General features: G+C 48.9%; 1 protein-coding gene across 1 annotated transcript in view; it reads right to left on the reverse strand.

Annotated features, from left to right (window-relative positions):
* The window catches only part of spega (striated muscle enriched protein kinase a), a 198,003-nt gene that overhangs the window by 162,161 nt on the left and 19,560 nt on the right, over positions 1-16,282 (reverse strand). The window contains exons 4-5 of the mRNA XM_060827721.1: positions 8,821-9,003; positions 754-944 (exon numbers count right to left, since the gene is read on the reverse strand). Coding sequence (XP_060683704.1) covers positions 754-944; positions 8,821-9,003 — 374 coding nt within the window. The remainder of the gene's footprint in view (positions 1-753; positions 945-8,820; positions 9,004-16,282) is intronic.

A 16,282-nucleotide genomic window follows, 5' to 3' on the forward strand; every position in this document is an offset into this window, starting at 1 on the left:
AAACAAGCAACCAAACCGCATCCAGAAACCCTAGTCACTCTCCCCTACATCAAAGACATCTCAGAAATGACTGCCAGACTACTCAGACCCCTTGGCATCACGGTAGCCCTCAATCCCACCAACACACTAAAACAGCAGCAAATGAACTTGAAAGACCTGACACAGACAACAAGCAAAACTAATGTCATTTACAAAATACCGTGCCAGGACTGTAACAAACACTACATTGAGCAAACAGGCAGAAAACTAGCCACCAGGATACATGAACACCAACTAGCCACAAAACGACATGACCCTCTCTCACTCGTATCCTTACATACGGATAAGGAAGGACACCATTTCGACTGGGACAACACATCCATCCTAGGACAGGCTAGACAGAGACATGCACAGGAACTCCTAGAATCATGGCATTACAACTGGAACTCTATCAACAAACACATTTACTTGGACCCCATTTACCACCCCCTGAGTAAAAGAACAGCAAATTACATCACCACAGGAAATGACATCACCAACCACAAAACATATGAAAACAAACCTTCCAACTCAGCGAGCAAACCTACATCCAGAACCTCAAGCTGAGCTACAAATCTTCTCAAAGCTCGCTATAACGGGCTGGACAGGCTGAGTGGCCTACTCCTGCTTGTACACCTGACAGCCAAATCGATGATACCATTCCCCAATCCAGCAGGCAGCTGCCGGAACATTCCACACGGCAATAGTGTGGGGAGGGGTTCAGTTTGCACCAACCTGAAAACTGGGTGGAGCTCTGAAGTGGGTCTCTATGATACTCAGTTGGTTCTCTGGTAGCATCAGGGCCTGTCTCCCCTTGTACGTCAAATCGATGGGGTCCTCGAGGGGGCTCAGGTACTCCTCATCCGACGTGATGGGACTATACAGCTCCGTGGGGAGGGGCAATGATTTCCGGTCTGCCGTGGAGTCTGCACCATCATGGGGGGTGGGGGAAACAGTGAGGAGAAAGCGAGGGAGACAGGAGAATGAGGGGGTGAGAGAGAGACAGGACGGTGAGAGGGAGGGAGAGAGACGGGAGGGAGAGAGAGAAAGGTGGGAGGGGGAGAGAAAGGGAGAAGGGTGAGAGAGAGGAGTGGGGAGGGAATTGGAAGAGAGGGAGAGAGAAAGAAAGAGAAGGGAGAGAAAGAAAGGGGGAAGGGAGAGAATGTTGGGGAGAGAGGGAGATGGAGAGAGAGGGGAGAGGGAGGAGGAGGACAGAAAGTGGGAAGAGGGGGTGAGGGAGAGAGAGAGAGAGGAGGGGGAGAGAGAGAGAGAGAGGAGGGGGAAAGAGAGAGAGAGGGAGAAGGGAGGGGTGAGAGAGAGGGAAGACAGGAGGGGGGAGAGAAAGGGGGGGTGGAAAGGGGAGGGGTGAGGCAAGGTGGGGACACAATGGGAAAGAGAGGGGGAGACAAAAAGAAGGAGTAATGGAAAGAGGGAGGTGGATAGTGAGGTGGTATCGGGAGAGAGAGAGGGATGGTCAGGGGAGAAAGGGAGAGACAGGAGAAAGGGGATAAGAGTGGGGGGGTGAAGAGAGAGGGTGAGGGGGGAGAGAAAGATAGGAGAGAGACATAGAGGGGGAGATGGAGCAAGAGAGAGAGAGACGATCACTGTCATTCATACACCATTCTGAAGGGGTTCAGCTGAGTTCACTCTGAACTGTTGTTGCCGCCCATGGAGTGGAGTGGGGTGGGGGGGAATCTAGAACACTGGGAGTTGGAGAACGGTCACGGGATGAGGGTGAATTGTTTGGGACTGAGATGAGGAGAAATGTCTTTACTTGGAGAGGGTTACAGAGTGTCCATTGTTGAGTGGATTGGAGTCTGTGACAGACAGTGACTGTAAATACAGCCACTTCCACCTTCACAGTCAGACACGGGGAAGCTCATGGATTGCCAGGAAGAAGTCTCTCTGGTTTGAAGGAAGTTTTTAAACATTACTGAAAGATTTGAGGGATGGAGCGTCTTTACCTGGAGGACGGGGAGAATGTGACACTCATTATCCTGAGGGGGTGGGGGGGGTGCCCAGGATTACTAGGAGGGAACATTAAAGAAAATATAGGCTGCTGGACCCATCATCCCCCCACCTCCACTATCATCCTAACCAATCCAGTCTCTCTTCATTCATCGATCGTGCCATCCCAGGGATCAGCAGAAAGACAGGATTGCTGATGTTGGAGAGTCAGAGTTGAGAGTGTGGTGCTGGAAAAGCACAACAGGTCAGCCAGCATCTGAGGAGCAGGAAAATCAATGTTCTGGGCAAGAGCCCTTCATCAGGAATGGTTGGGGGGGGGAAGAGGCTGAGAGGTAAATGGGATGGGGGTGGGCATGGGGGAAGGTAGCTCGGAAGGCGATAGGTAGATGGGAGGTGAAGGTGATAGGCCAGAGCACTCCCTCTATCACCAGAACATCCTTCCTCAGACTGGTCGGGGGCAGGGTGACCAAATCACACTCAATATTGCAGGAATAAAGGAGGCTTGGCCATGATTTCTCCGAGACAGGCGAAAACGGGATGATGGCAACTCTTTCTGAATACTCCTTGTGCGCTACCTAAAGGGTGTGGTCCTTGCTGTTAAATGCCTGATGGGTCAGTCCTATTCATTTCCAGTAGTGTTTGAAATCCAGTTCACACAGCACAAATTCCAACCTGTGATTACTCATTCCCCATGCATATACTCTCCCAGTCAGATAGTCAGCCAATTGTGCCTTAATAACTCTTTACTCATTATCTATTCCCAATATCGATTCCGTCCCATGGATTCCGGCTAAAGCCTGATAGATTACAGAGAGATCAGTCAAGATTAGTGTGGTTCTGGAAAAGCACAGCAGGTTAGGCAGCATCCCACGAGCAGGAAAATCGCGTTTCGGCTAGGAGTCCTTCATGATGCTGTCTGACCTGCTGTGCTTTTCCAGCGCCACTTTAATCTTGACTCTGATCTCCAGCATCTGCAGTCCTCACTTTTGCCTAGAGAGATCATTCAGGCAGTCAGCAACAGCGTGGGTTTGATTCCCACTCTGGCTGAGGTTATCATGAGGGTTCCACCTTCTCAACCTCACCACAGGCACTGTGACCCTCAGGTTAAACCACCACCACCAGAGGCCTCTCAGTAATGACAGAGCAGTGTTAGGGTCTGTTAAAGCTTTATAGGGTGGCTCAGTGGTTAGCACTGCTGCCTCGCAGTATAACTCCTGCCTTGGGCAACTGTCTGTGTGGAGTTTGCATGTTCTCCCCATGTCTGTGTGCAGGTTAGATGACTTGGCCATGCTAAATTGCCCATAGTGTCTAGGGATGTGGAAGTTAGGTGCATTAGTCAGAGGAAAATGTGGAGTAATAGGGTAGGGGAATGGGTGTGGGTGGGTTATTCTTCGGAGGGTAGGTATGGACTTGCTAGGCTGTAGGTTTTTTCTTGAGGGTTTTCGGGGGTTAGGGAGGGTGGGGAGCTTAGATGGGGTTAGGGAGGCAATGGGGTTTGATGAGAGTGTCGGAGTTTAAACAGGGTTATGGGGGGCCAGGGAGTAGGATGGGATGGGGGGGGAGAGGTTAGATAGGGTTAGAGAAAGGGCAGGGAAAAGGGGGTTTGAGGTCCTTTCACAACCCCAAGACATTCCTGAAACCCCAATAAAGTGATTCTGAAATGTTACTATGAGTAACAACAAGTTGCATTAATGTAACCACCTGTTAGCTTGTTAGCTGACCCCAGCAGCCTGCGTGGAACATTGTCAGGACAAAATGCGCTGTTAGCTATTAGGACGGGTGACATCATGCTGAGTGAGAGGGGTCAGTTTGGAAGGGGAAGTGAGTGGGGGTGGGGAGTGTGTTCTGGTCATTGTTGTAAGACAGAGCAGGTTTAAACACCCATTTGCATGTAAAGCCCACATATCGTCCTCAAATCGTAAGCCTAGCTCTTACCAGACTCGCGACAAAGGGAAGTGGAGTTAGGAGTTAGCCTTTACCCTGCCCTCTCCTCCACTTGGAATTCATCGCTGAGCGACGTACGCTGTCTCCAATCCAACCCTTGGAAACAGCTGGAGTCCAGGCAGCTCCTGTCACACAGCTAGCTGTCCCTCTCAAGAGGGCTCTATCCATCTCCCTGAAACATCGACTGTCATCCTCCAAGGATGAGCAAAAAGCAAAACTCCTTTCCCAACTCCTTCCCAATCTTTCAAAACAGGTCCCTCAGCAATTCCAGGACAGTCACAGACTGCAGGAGATCAGAACGTTGCAATTTAAATCCGGATCAGATTTCCAGAAGCCTTCAAACAGAATGGGTTGGGGGAAGGGGGAGGGGGCAGAGGGAGAAGCGTCCTCTTCATCCAGGGTCGGGAAGGAGGGTTCAAAGAAAATAGGAAAGTGCTGGGGAATATCTGTGAGCAGACACAGTGACCCAGCCTTCAGGGAAGGAGAGAGAGCGTGAGAGACAGTAAACAGTAGTGGGCATGTCGTCACCAGGAATGCATGGCATTCCCTTTATATAGGGAGCGAGTACAATTCCAGTCAGCATTGAGTCTTTCCAATACTCAGCAGAGCTGGGGGAAGGGCAAATGACAATCCACTTCCCAAATGGATCATTGTATCATGCTGTAGAAATACCCTCCGAAAACAAGAAATGCTGGAGATCACAACGGGTCAGGCAGCATCTAGGGAGGGACAGCAAGCTAACGTTTCAAATCTAGATGACTCTGATTTGTTCCTAGAAATAACCTCCTTTTGTAATCACAGAAAGATGCCATTCAGTCCATCATACCTGCAGTGGCTCCTCAATAAAGCATCATTGCATGGTGACAATCTCCTGCTTTCCCAACATACCCTTGCTCACTACTTCCATTCTCTTTCCTTCAGGGTGTTGACTGGGTCACTGAGTATATTTAAGGTTGAGATGGATAGATTTTTAATCAGGGAGGGGAATCAAGGGGTATGGGGAAAAGGCAGGCAAATAGAGCTGAGGGTTAGCACAGTAGGGCTGAATGGCCTCCTCCCACCTCTTATGAGATGTGGTAAGGCCAGACCTTGTTGCCAGTTTAGAGGGCAGTGAGGGGACCACATTGGTGTGGGTGTGGAGTTACAGACTGGGTAAGGATGGCAGATTTTCCTCCCTAAAGGGCAGTAGTGACCCGGATGGGTTTGTACTATAGCTGATAGCTGTCAATCAGCTTACATGTAGTAACTGAATTTACCTCCCAGCAGCTGTCCTGAAGGGTTCAAGGTTTGTGCGAAGATTTGTAGCTCGGGTGCTCGTTGTTGTGGTTCTGTTCGCCGAGCTGGAAGTTTTTGTTGCAAACGTTTCGTCCCCTGGTTAGGCGACATCATCAGTGCTTTGGAGCCTCCTGCGAAGCGCTTCTTTGATGTTTCTTCCGGTATTTATAGTGGTCTGTCCTTGCCACTTCCGGTTGTCAGTTTCAGCTGTCCGCTGTAGTGGTTGGTACATTGGGTCCAGGTCGATGTGTTTGTTGATGGAATTTGTGGATGAATGCCATGTCTCTAGGAATTCCCTGGCTGTTCTCTGTCTGGCTTGCCCTATGATAGTAGTGTTGTCCCAGTCGAATTCATGTTGCTTGTTGTCTGTGTGTGTGGCTACTAGGGATAGCTGGTCGTGTCGTTTCGTGGCTAGTTGATGTTCATGTATGTGGATTGTTAACTGTCTTCCTGTTTGTCCTATATAGTGTTTTGTGCAGTCTTTGCATGGTATTTTGTACACTACATTAGTTTTGCTCATGTTGGGTATCGGGTCCTTCGTTCTAGTGAGTTGTTGTCTGAGCGTGGCTATTGGTTTGTGTACCGTTATGAGTCCTAAGGGTCGCAGTAGTCTGGCTGTCAGTTCTGAAACGCTCCTGATGTAGGGTAGTGTGGCTAGTCCTTTTGGTTGTGGCATGTCCTCGTTCCGTGGTCTGTCTCTTAGGCATCTGTTGATGAAGTTGCGCGGGTATCCGTTTTTGGCGAATACCTTGTATAGGTGTTCCTCTTCTTCTTTTTGCAGTTCTGGTGTGCTGCAGTGTGTTGTGGCCCTTTTGAATAGTGTCCTGATGCAGTTTCGTTTGTGTGTGTTGGGGTGGTTACTTTCATAGTTTAGGACTTGGTCTGTGTGTGTTGTTTTCCTGTGTACCCTTGTGGTGAATTCTCCGTTCGGTGTTCTCTGTACTATCACGTCTAGGAATGGGAGTTGGCTGTCCTTTTCTTCTTCTCTTGTGAATCGGATGCCTGTGAGTGTGGCGTTGATGATCCGGTGTGTTTTTTCTATTTCCGTGTTTTTGATGATTACAAACGTGTCATCGACATATCTGACCCAGAGTTTGGGTTGAATTTGTGGTAGGGCTGTTTGTTCTAACTGTTTGTCCTGAAGGGATTTGAACCCATGTCCCCAGAACATTATTGGGGTGACATAGTAGCCCAGTGGTTAGCATTGCTGCCTCACAGCACTAGGGACTCAAGTTCAATCCCACCCTCGTGCAACTGTCTGTGTGCAGTTTGCACATTCTCCCCGTGTCTGCATGGGTTTCCTCCGAGTGCTCTGGTTTCCTCCCACAGCCCAAAGATGTGCAGGTTAGGGTGGATTAACTAAGGGAAATTGTCCATAGTGACTAGGGATGCTCAGTTTAGGTGGATTAGCCATGGGAAATTCAGGGTTACAGGGATACGGCAGGTGGGTGGGTCTGAGTGGGATGCTCTTCAAAGGGTCAGTGTGGAATGGTGGGCCAAATGAACTGTTTCCACACTGTAGGGATTCTGTGACACTACTCTGAGTTACTAGTCCGATGGCATTACCACTACACCACCATCTCCCTCTGCTATCTGCTGGGTATCACTGCCCAGAAATATTTTGCTGTATCTTTCTGGCCCTAAATCTTGCTCGCACTCCATTGGCTGGAGGCTTGGGAGGGTGTCCATTCTCAGCTCAGAGCCATGAGTCCATGAGTTCGATCACATCCGTTAAGAGGCTGTGACAAATCCTCCGCCTTTGTAAAGACAGATGCAAAATATTCAGTCATACTCCTTGCCTCCAGGTGTAAATCCCCTTTGTGGTCTCTGATTGGTCCTACTACTCCTTTATCAGATAGTGAAGTAGTAGTACAGGAGTTGGGAGGTCATGTTGCGGCTGTACAGGACATTGGTTAGGCCACTGTTGGAATATTGCATGCAATTATGGTCTCTTTACTATCAGAATCATACTGTGAAACTTGAAAGGGTTGAGAAAAGATTTACAAGGATGTTGCCAGGGTTGAAGGGTTTGAGCTACAGGGAGAGGCTGAACAGGCTGGGGCTGTTTTCCCTGGAGCATCAGAGGCTGAGGGGTGACCTTATAGAGGTTTACAAAATCATGAGGGACATGGATAGGATAAATAGAAAAAATTGTTTCCCTGGGGTCGGGTAGTCCAGAATTAGAGGGCATAGGTTTAGGGTGAGAGGGGAAAGATATATAAAGAGACCTACGGGGCAATGTTTTCACGCAGAGGGTGGTACGTGTATGGAATGAGCTGCCAGAGGAAGTGGTGGAGGTTGGTATAACTACAGCATTTAAAAGGCATCTGGATGGGTATATGAATAGGAAGGGTTTGGAGGGATATGGGCCAAGTGCTAGCAAATGGGACGAGATTAGGTTAGGATATCTGGTCGGTATGGATGAGTTGGACCGAAGGATCGGTTTCTGTACAGGTCTATGACTCTAATACCAACAGTCTGGGTTCATTGCCTGCACCACCTGAGGTTACCATGAAGTGCTCTCCTTCTCAACCTCTCCCCTCGCCTGGGGTGTGGTGACCCTCGGGTTAAATCACCATCAGTGTCTCTCTCTCTCTCTCACGCTCTCTCTTTCTCTCTTATGAGAGAGCAGCCCTGTGGAACTATAGTGGCTTTACTTACTAACTGATAGAAGGCTTTGAGATTGGGTGACGCGGTGGTTCAGTGGTTAGCACTGCAGCCTTACAGCACCAGGAATCCTGGTTCGATTCCAGCCTCGGGTGACCATCTGTGTGGAGTTTGCACATTCTCCCCATGTCTGCATGGGTTTTCTCCCACAGTCTAAAGATGTGCAGGTTAGAGTGAATTGGCAGTGGAAAATGCAGCAATTGGGTGGGGTGTTCTTCGGGCGGGGGGGGAGGGTCAGTACAGCCCATCTGTATGGATTTGACAATCTCCCCTTTGGAATACTGGGAACTCCTATCAGTCAAGAAAGGCTGCACCTCTCTCATAATCAGAAAGACTGGACCGAGGAGGAAATCATCAAATCTCTACAACGCTCCATAGAGCCTCCCACCCGATCGTTCTAACCCTACATCATAGCTAACCCACCTAGGAGAACATGAGGACTGCAGATGCTGGAGATCAGAGTTGAGAGTGTGGTGCTGGAAATGCACAGCAGGTCAGGCAGCATCTGCAGAGCAGGAGGATTGACACTTCAAGCATAAGCCCTTCATCAGGATCTCACACCTAACCTGAAGACTAGAGAGTGCTGCATTGGGGGAGTAATTTCCCATGGCCGATCCATCCCTAACCTGCCATCAATATAAGATATTCATTCGACAGTAAGATCAGGAGAGAGGTCTGTTAGCAGGAGAGGATGTGGAACATGGGGAGTGGTGGCAGTGAATAGTATTAATGTAGCTCAGGGGAACAGGGTCAAAACATGATGGGGAAGGGGATGGGGGAGACGGGGTCAGTTGACATGTAAAGGGGTAGAGAAGCCGCACATGGAGTAGAAACACTAGAATAGGGCAGATGGAGCAAATAGCTGGAATTAATGTAACATTGTGCGATCCTGGGCCATGCAGAGGGTGATATGTAATTGCAGGCCTCTGCTTGCTGTCGGTCACGTACCTGCTCGCACCTGGACAGACGCACAGCAGCTGGCTAGTCCGACCTCATTGGCCGCACTGACGGAGTACAGGCCCCCATCCAGGGTGCTCGCTGCGGGAATGTACAAGGTGTGTCTCTCTCCCTCCGCCTTCAGCATGTTGGTCTGGCTCGACTTCAGGACCTCACCATCTTTCTTCCAGACAACTGTTCGGAAAGAAAGACAAGTGAATGAATAAAGCAGAACCTTTCACTAAAGGTCCTTCCAAATGTGACGGAAATGTGTTAGTCAGACAGGTTCGAGGTTAGTAAGGGGGTTAAATGTTACAGGGAGAAGGCCGGAGAAAGAACCCGAGAAATAACACAGCTAAGATCAAACCCGAATGACCTAATTCTGCTCCCATACTAATGGTCACGATGTGGAGGAGCCGATGTGGGACTGGGGTGGACAAAGTTAAAAATCACACAACAGGTTATAATCCAACAGGTTTATTAGGATGCACTAGCTTTCTGAGCACTGCTTCTTCATCAGGCAGCTGTGGATAAAAAGACACGGGATTTAATGTGACACTGATTTTTTGCTATAAATGCAGCACTCCCTCACTACTGCACTCCTTCAGTAGTGCATTCACTCAATTTGCAATCTGTCAATGCAGCACTCCCTCAATACAGAACTCCCTCACTGCTACACTCTGTCAATGCTGCACTCCCTCAATACAGAACTCCCTCACTGCTACACTCTCTCAATGCTGCAGACCCTCAATACAGAACTCCCTCACTGCTACACTCTCTCAATGCTGCAGACCCTCAATACAGAACTCCCTCACTGCTACACTCTCTCAATGCTGCAGACCCTCAATGCAGCACTGCCTCAATACTGTATTCCTTCAATGCAGCACTCCCTCAATACAGCACTCACTCAATACTGCACTCCCTCAATACAGCACTCACTCAATACAGCACTCCCACAATACAGCACTCCCTCAATACAGCACTCACTCAATACAGCACTCACTCAATACAGCACTCCCTCAATACAGCACTCACTCAATACAGCACTCACTCAATACAGCACTCACTCAATACAACACTCCCACAGTACAGCACTCACTCAATACAACACTCCCACAATACAGCACTCCCTCAATACAGCACTCACTCAATACAACACTCCCACAGTACAGCACTCCCTCAATACAGCACTCACTCAATACAACACTCCCACAGTACAGCAATCCCTCAATACAGCACTCCCTCAATACAGCACTCACTAAATACAGCACTCACTCAATACAGCACTCACTCAATACAACACTCCCACAATACAGCACTCCCTCAATACAGCACTCCCTCAATACAACACTCCCACAGTACAGCAATCCCTCAATACAGCACTCACTCAATACAACACTCCCACAGTACAGCACTCACTCAATACAGCACTCCCTCAATACAGCACTCCCTCAATACAACACTCCCACAATACAACACTCCCACAATACAGCACTCCCTCAATACAGCACTCACTCAATACAACACTCCCACAGTACAGCACTCCCTCAATACAGCACTCACTCAATACAGCACTCACTAAATACAGCACTCACTCAATACAGCACTCCCTCAATACACCACTCACTCAATACTGTATTCCCTCAATGCAGCACATACTCAATACAGCTCTCCCTCTATACACCACTCCCTCAATGCCGCACGTGCTCAATACTGCTCTCCTTCAATACTGTATTCCCTCAATGCAGCACCTCCTCAATACAGCATTCCCTCAATGCAACACGCACTCAAAACTGCACTCCCTCAATACTGTATTCCCACAATGCAGCACTCCCTCAATATTGCAATCCCTCAGTGCAGCACGCACTCAATGCAGCTCTCCCTCAATGCATCACGCACTCACTACTGCACTCCCTCAATACTATATTCCCTCAACGCCGCACTCCCTCAATACAGCACTTCCTCAATTCAGAACTCCCTCAATGCAGCACTCCCTCAATGCAGTGCTTCCTCAATACAGCACTCCCTTAATACTGCACTCCCTCAATACTGTATTCCCTCAATGCAGCACTTCCTCAGTACTGCACTCCCTCAGTGCAACACTCCCTCAATGCAGCACGTACTCAATACTGCACTCCCTCAATACTGCTGAAAGTGTGTTGCTGGTCAAAGCACAGCAGGCCAGGCAGCATCTCAGGAATAGAGAATTCGACGTTTCGAGCATAAGCCCATCATCAGCCCTTTATGCTCGAAACGTCGAATTCTCTATTCCTGAGATGCTGCCTGGCCTGCTGTGCTTTGACCAGCAACACATTTTCAGCTGTGATCTCCAGCATCTGCAGACCTCATTTTTTCCCTCAATACTGCACTCCCTCAATACTGCACTCCCTGAATACAGCACTCCCTCAATACAGCACTCACTCAGTACTGCATTCCCTCAATACTGTACTCCATCAATACTGCACTCCGTCAATGCAGTACTGCCTCAATACTGCAGTCCCTCAATACTGCACTCCCTCAATGCAGCACCCCCTCAATGCAGCTCTCCCTCAATATAGCACTCTCTCAATACTGTACTCCCTCAATACAGCACTCCCTCAGTACCAGCACTCCCTCAGTACCAGCAGTCCCTCAATGAAGCACTCTCTCAATGCAGCACGCACTCAATACTGCTCTCCCTCAATACTGTATTCCCTCAGTGCATCACTCCCTCAATACAGCACTCCCTCAATGCAGCATTCCCTCAATGCAGCACGCACTCAATACTGCACTCCCTCAATTCTGTACTCCCTCAATACTGCACTCCCTGAATACTAAACTCCCTCAATACAGCACTCCCTCAGTACTGCATTCCCTCAATACTGTACTCCCTCAATACTGCACTCCCTCAATACAGCATTCCCTCAATGCAGCACGCACTCAATACTGCACTCCCTCAATTCTGTACTCCCTCAATACTGCACTCCCTGAATACTAAACTCCCTCAATACAGCACTCCCTCAGTACTGCATTCCCTCAATACTGTACTCCCTCAATACTGCACTCCCTCAATACTGTACTCCCTCAATACTGCACTCCCTCAATACACCACTCCCTCAAATCACCACTCCCTCAATAATATATTCCCTCAATGCAGCACTCCCTCAGTGCAGCACGCACTCAATACTGCACTCCCTCAATACTGTATTCCCTCAATGCAGCACTCCCTCAATAGTGCACTCCCTCAATACTGCACTCCCTCAATGCAGCACTCCCTCAATACAGCACTCCCTCAATACTGCACTTCCTCAGTACTGCACTCCCTCAATACTGTACTCCCTCAATACTGTACTCCCTGAATACTACACTCCCTCAATACAGCACTCCCACAGTACTGCATTCCCTCAATACTGTACTCCCTCAATACTGCACTTCCTCAATGCAGCACTCCCTCAATGCAGCACTCCCTCAATACAGCATTCCCTCAATACAGCACTCCCTCAATACTGCACTCCCTCAAGACTGCATTCCATCAATGCATCACTCCCTCAGTACTTCACTCCCTCAGTGCAACACTCCCTCAATGCAGCACTCCCTCAATACTGCACTCAGTCAATACTGCAGCCCCTCAATTGTGTACTCCCTCAATATTGCATTTCCTCAGTGCATCACTCCCTCAATATTGCACTTCCACAAAACAGCACTCCCTCAACATTGCACTCCCTCAATACTGCACACCCACAATACAATATTCCCACAATACTGCACTCCCTCAGTGCAGCACTCCCTCAACCTGGCACTCCCCTAATACTGCACTCCCATAATACAATACTCCTTCAATGCAGCACTCCCTTAATGCAGCACTCCCGCAATACAGCACTCCCTCAATACTGCACTCCCTCAATACAACACTCCCTCAATACACCACTCCCTCAATGCAGCACTCCCTCAATACTACACTCTCTCAATACAGCACCCTCTCAGCACTGCATTCCCTCAATACTGCACTCCCTCAATACTGCACTCCCTCAATATAGCACTCCCTCAATACACCACTCCCTCAATAATATATTCCCTCAATGCAGCACTCCCTCAGTGCAGCACACACTCAATACTGCACTCCCTCAATACTGCACTCCCTCAATTCTGTATTCCCTCAATGCAGCATGCTCTCAATACTGCACATCCTCAGTGCAACACTCCCTCTATGCAGAACATACGCAATGCAGCGCTTCCTCAATACAGCACTCCCTCAATACAGCACTCCCTCAATGCAGCGCTCCCTAAATACACCACTCCCTCAATGCAGCACTCCCTCAATACTACACTCCCTCAATACAGCACTCCTTAATACAGCACTCCCTCAATACTGCACTCCCTCAATACTACACTCCCTCAATACAGCACTCCCTCAATACAGCACTGCCTCAATAATATATTCCCAGAATGCCGCACTCCCTCAGTGCAGCACGCACTCAATACTGCACTCCCTCAATACTGTACTCCCTCAATGCAGCACTCCCTCAGTGCAGTACACACTCAATACTGCATTCCCTCAATACTACACTCCCTCAATACTGTAGTCCCTCAATGCAGCACCCACTCAATACAGCATTCCCTCAATACTGCACGTACTTAATACTGCACTCCCGCAATTCTGTATTCCCTCAATGCAGCATGCACTCAATACTGCGCACCCTCAGTGCCACACTCCCTCTATGCAGAACATACTCAATGCAGCGCTCCCTCAATACAGCACTCCCTCAATACATCACTCCCTCAATACAGCACTCCCTCAATACAGCACTCCCTCAATACTGTATACCCTCAATGCATCACTCCCTCAGTACTTCACTCCCTCAGTGCAACACTCCCTCAATGCAGCACGTACTCAATACTGCACTCAGTCAATACTGCACTTACAGTACTTCACCCCCTCAATGTAGCACTTCCACAATCCTGCACTCCGTCAATACTGCAGCCCCTCAATTGTGTACTCCCTCAATATTGCATTTCCTCAGTGCATCACTCCCTCAATATTGCACTTCCACAATACAGCACTCCCTCAACATTGCACTCCCTCAATACTGCACACCCACAATACAATATTCCCACAATACTGCATTCCCTCAGTGCAGCACTCCTTCAACATGGCACTCCCTCAATACTGCACTCCCATAATACAATACTTCTTCAATGCAGCACTCCCTTAATGCAGCACTCCCGCAATACTGCACTCCCATAATACAATACTCCCTCAATGCAACACTCCCTCAATACACCACTCCCTCAATACTGCACTCCTTCAATACACCACTCCCTCAATGCAGCACTCCCTTAATGCAGCACTCCCTCAATACACCACTCCCTCAATACTGCACTCCCTCAATACACCACTCCCTCAATGCAGCACTCCCTTAATGCAGCACTCCCTTAATGCAGCACTCCCTCAATACACCACTCCTTCAATATTCCACTCCCTCATTACTGCACTCCCTCATTACTGCACTCCCTCAATGCAGCACTCCCTCAATACATGCACTCCCTCAATACTGCACTCCCACAATACTGCACTCCCTCAATACTGCACACCCTCAATACTGCACTCCCACAATACTGCACTCCCTCAATACTGTACTCCCTCAGTGCAGCACTCCCTCAATACACCACTCCCTCAATGCAGCACTCCCTCAATACTGCACTCCCTCAATACTGCACTCCAACAGTACTGCACTCCCTCAATACTGCACTCCCTCAATAGTGCACTCCCTCAATACTGCACTCCCTCAATGCAGCACTCCCTCAATACAACATTCCTTCAATACACCACTCCCTCAATACTGCACTCCCTCAATACAACATTCCTTCAATACACCACTCCCTCAATACTGCACTCCCTCAATACAGCACTCCCTAAATACACCACTCCCTCAATGCAGCACTCCCTCAATACAGCACTCCTTAATACAGCACTCCCTCAATACTGCACTCCTTCAATGCAGCACTCCCTCAATACACCACTCCCTCAATGCAGCACTCCCTCAATACTGCACTCCCTCAATGCAGCACTCCCTCAATACTGCACTCCCTCAATGCACCACTCCCTCAATACACCACTCCCTCAATGCAGCACTCCCTCAATACTGCACTCCCTCAATACTGCACTCCAACAGTACTGCACTCCCTCAATACTGCACTCACTCAATACAACACTCCCACAGTACAGCACTCACTCAATACAGCACTCCCTCAATACAGCACTCCCTCAATACAACACTCCCACAATACAACACTCCCACAATACAGCACTCCCTCAATACAGCACTCACTCAATACAACACTCCCACAGTACAGCACTCCCTCAATACAGCACTCACTCAATACAGCACTCACTAAATACAGCACTCACTCAATACAGCACTCCCTCAATACACCACTCACTCAATACTGTATTCCCTCAATGCAGCACATACTCAATACAGCTCTCCCTCTATACACCACTCCCTCAATGCCGCACGTGCTCAATACTGCTCTCCTTCAATACTGTATTCCCTCAATGCAGCACCTCCTCAATACAGCATTCCCTCAATGCAACACGCACTCAAAACTGCACTCCCTCAATACTGTATTCCCACAATGCAGCACTCCCTCAATATTGCAATCCCTCAGTGCAGCACGCACTCAATGCAGCTCTCCCTCAATGCATCACGCACTCACTACTGCACTCCCTCAATACTATATTCCCTCAACGCCGCACTCCCTCAATACAGCACTTCCTCAATTCAGAACTCCCTCAATGCAGCACTCCCTCAATGCAGTGCTTCCTCAATACAGCACTCCCTTAATACTGCACTCCCTCAATACTGTATTCCCTCAATGCAGCACTTCCTCAGTACTGCACTCCCTCAGTGCAACACTCCCTCAATGCAGCACGTACTCAATACTGCACTCCCTCAATACTGCTGAAAGTGTGTTGCTGGTCAAAGCACAGCAGGCCAGGCAGCATCTCTGGAATAGAGAATTCGACGTTTCGAGCATAAGCCCATCATCAGCCCTTTATGCTCGAAACGTCGAATTCTCTATTCCTGAGATGCTGCCTGGCCTGCTGTGCTTTGACCAGCAACACATTTTCAGCTGTGATCTCCAGCATCTGCAGACCTCATTTTTTCCCTCAATACTGCACTCCCTCAATACTGCACTCCCTGAATACAGCACTCCCTCAATACAGCACTCACTCAGTACTGCATTCCCTCAATACTGTACTCCATCAATACTGCACTCCGTCAATGCAGTACTGCCTCAATACTGCAGTCCCTCAATACTGCACTCCCTCAATGCAGCACCCCCTCAATGCAGCTCTCCCTCAATATAGCACTCTCTCAATACTGTACTCCCTCAATACAGCACTCCCTCAGTACCAGCACTCCCTCAGTACCAGCAGTCCCTCAATGAAGCACTCTCTCAATGCAGCACGCACTCAATACTGCTCTCCCTC

Source organism: Hemiscyllium ocellatum, chromosome 7 (assembly GCF_020745735.1).
Source record: "Hemiscyllium ocellatum isolate sHemOce1 chromosome 7, sHemOce1.pat.X.cur, whole genome shotgun sequence".
NCBI lineage: Eukaryota > Metazoa > Chordata > Chondrichthyes > Orectolobiformes > Hemiscylliidae > Hemiscyllium > Hemiscyllium ocellatum.